This window comes from Hermetia illucens, chromosome 2 (genome assembly GCF_905115235.1).
Source record: "Hermetia illucens chromosome 2, iHerIll2.2.curated.20191125, whole genome shotgun sequence".
Classification (NCBI taxonomy): Eukaryota; Metazoa; Arthropoda; class Insecta; order Diptera; family Stratiomyidae; genus Hermetia; species Hermetia illucens.
The window spans coordinates 92,188,497-92,190,618 of NC_051850.1; the positions used below are offsets into that span (position 1 = coordinate 92,188,497).

Below are 2,122 nucleotides of genomic sequence, written 5' to 3' on the forward strand. Positions count from 1 at the left end.
AACAGTCGATTCTAAATTCCTATCTCTGAAAAAATAAACTTTCTCCGGTGTTTTCTTCCTGGATCTTTTCATCCAATCTATTATTTCATCTTCAAACCAAGTCCAAACTCACCACCTTGATTAAGCCGTGATTACAGCTCAGAAGGTATGTTAGCGTACAGCCAATAATCGGGCAGAAGCGTGTAAATTCGTATCGCACGCTAGTGTAATCAATTTACGTTCTGAACTGTAACCACAGCTTTAGAATTAGCAACGTTTGCAGACCAGAAAACCACTTTAGCCTTCGCAGTACTCAGCCAAATCCTATTAGTATTAGTTGATTTGTATAAAGCACAAAGAAGGTCTACCAGATAGAAACCAACGGACTAATTAATGAAAGTCTTCATTTTACATCATTTTCTTTATTAGAGAGAGGTTATTCAAATTATGGTTTTCGCCAATCTTTTTGTAAAATGCAATACTTTGCTTCGTTCTAATCAAAAAATCCAGGTATACTTAGAATTTATGACGACGAGGGAGTTCATGTTAATTTATGAGTTTATCAGACCATTCCAGTGGCACCCACATTGAGTTACAGCAGCATTTACATTTGCTCCATTGTAAATCTTCGCAACTAATTATTTCCTTTTACTTTTTGATGCCCAGGAACCGACAAAGCGCCCTGTTTGTCTCGTAGACGACTTCCATCCCGGCCGTGTGAAATCAGTTCCTGCTCCTTTTAGAAGATAAGGCAACAAATTACCCGCGCCATCAGCACCCTTTGCCTGATCCGGCAGGAAATAAGAGCACTGCTTCTTGGCGGGAAACCGACCTTCCCATCTGCTTATTTTAAGAACTTTATAACTACGCCTTACACTAAACCGAAAGGATAATAAATTATTCATCGAAAAGGTGGTCAAGTTTCACAGCTTGTGATTTCTCCCTGTCGTCAGTGCTACTTCTGCATTTCTTCGGCCTAGACGGCTTCTGACCGACTACATACTCTGGCATGACCACCTTCGACCCTTTCATTTCAGGTTTCTCCGCGTCTGAATTCGGATCTGTTGCTTCAGCAGCCAAGCGCGATCGAACAGTTTTGTTAAATACAATTTTGTCACCTTCGTTGGATGTTTCTGGGTCATTTTTTGCATTTTTCAAGGTTTCTATTTCTCTTAGAAAGGCAAAAGCAGCTGCGCTGTTGGTCCTGTCTGAAATGTCGGCATCTGCTAAGGAGTACCTTGTCCATTTGTGCGGATTTCTCTAGAGGAAATTGTTTAAGTTTGGGAATTGATATAAACAGTTAAAGCATATACCTGAAAGTCCGGCTGCTGTCGGGGCTTTAAACACTTGGTTATTGGTCGATCTGGTTTTGCGAAAATGCTCTCCTTTCCTCGAAGTTTTGAAATTTTTCTGCACGCCCTACTGTCAGGCTCGTCGATACCAACGTCATTGGCGTCTTGCTTGGTCTGGTCCAAATTCGTTCCTTGCAAACACTTCTCCGCCTCAGTAAGGCATTCGAACAAAGCCCTTTTCCTCACTTCGAAAGACTCCATAGCTGTATATTTATCAACCCCGAATAATGGACCCCTCGACCAGAAATCAAAACAACGATTAAGAAGAACCGGTTGCTTGGACCGATTCGTTCATCGAAAAAGTCTCTGCACAAATTTGAGCATGCATGGAAATGTTAGCAAGCAACATATCACTCTATTGTGAATCGATGATCTGATAGTGGGTTTCATTGAAGCATACTAACAAGGAACCGTGATATAAATATTCGTACGTTATTGATAATGTGAAGACAGGGACATCTGGATATTGGCTTACAATTTAATGATTGGGCGTAAGTTTAGAACTTGGGCTCAAGCAATTTTTCGCATAGAAAAGCATTATTAAACAAAAGGAAAGAAATTAGATATCGTCATACATATTATGAAGGATAAACAAATATCTTTCCCTTCTATTCTTTGGAAAAGATTCTATTCCTTGTCATTCAATAATGAACGAATTTTGTTGAAGGTTTATTTTTAAGATTTGTGTAAAACAAAACCTAGTTGTAATCGGTCCACAGTGTGGTTGTGTTCTTTTCTGAAGGTGTAAATTTACAAAGCGCACACATATGTTATCAGTATTTCGGATTTTC

At 39.5% G+C, this 2,122-nt stretch overlaps 1 protein-coding gene across 1 annotated transcript; it reads right to left on the reverse strand.

The window, feature by feature from the left end:
• Nucleotides 1–385: 385 nt before the first annotated feature.
• On the reverse strand, nucleotides 386–1,632 carry LOC119649843 (protein TSSC4). The gene is made up of 2 exons (XM_038052187.1): nucleotides 1,293–1,632; nucleotides 386–1,239 (listed from the first exon to the last, which is right to left on the reverse strand). Exons 1-2 carry the CDS (start codon nucleotides 1,530–1,532, stop codon nucleotides 877–879), a joined length of 603 nt encoding a protein of 200 aa, XP_037908115.1. The 5' UTR covers nucleotides 1,533–1,632; the 3' UTR covers nucleotides 386–876.
• Between the last annotated feature and the right edge of the window lie 490 nt (nucleotides 1,633–2,122).

Excerpts from the sequence above, each read along its gene's own strand:
- LOC119649843 (XM_038052187.1), bottom strand. The coding sequence starts at position 1,532 with ATGGAGTCTTTCGAAGTGAGGAAAAGGGCTTTGTTCGAATGCCTTACT. Across the intron at positions 1,240-1,292 it reads GACAGCAGCCGGACTTTCAG|AGAAATCCGCACAAATGGAC; the intron begins GTATATGCTTTA and ends AATTTCCTCTAG.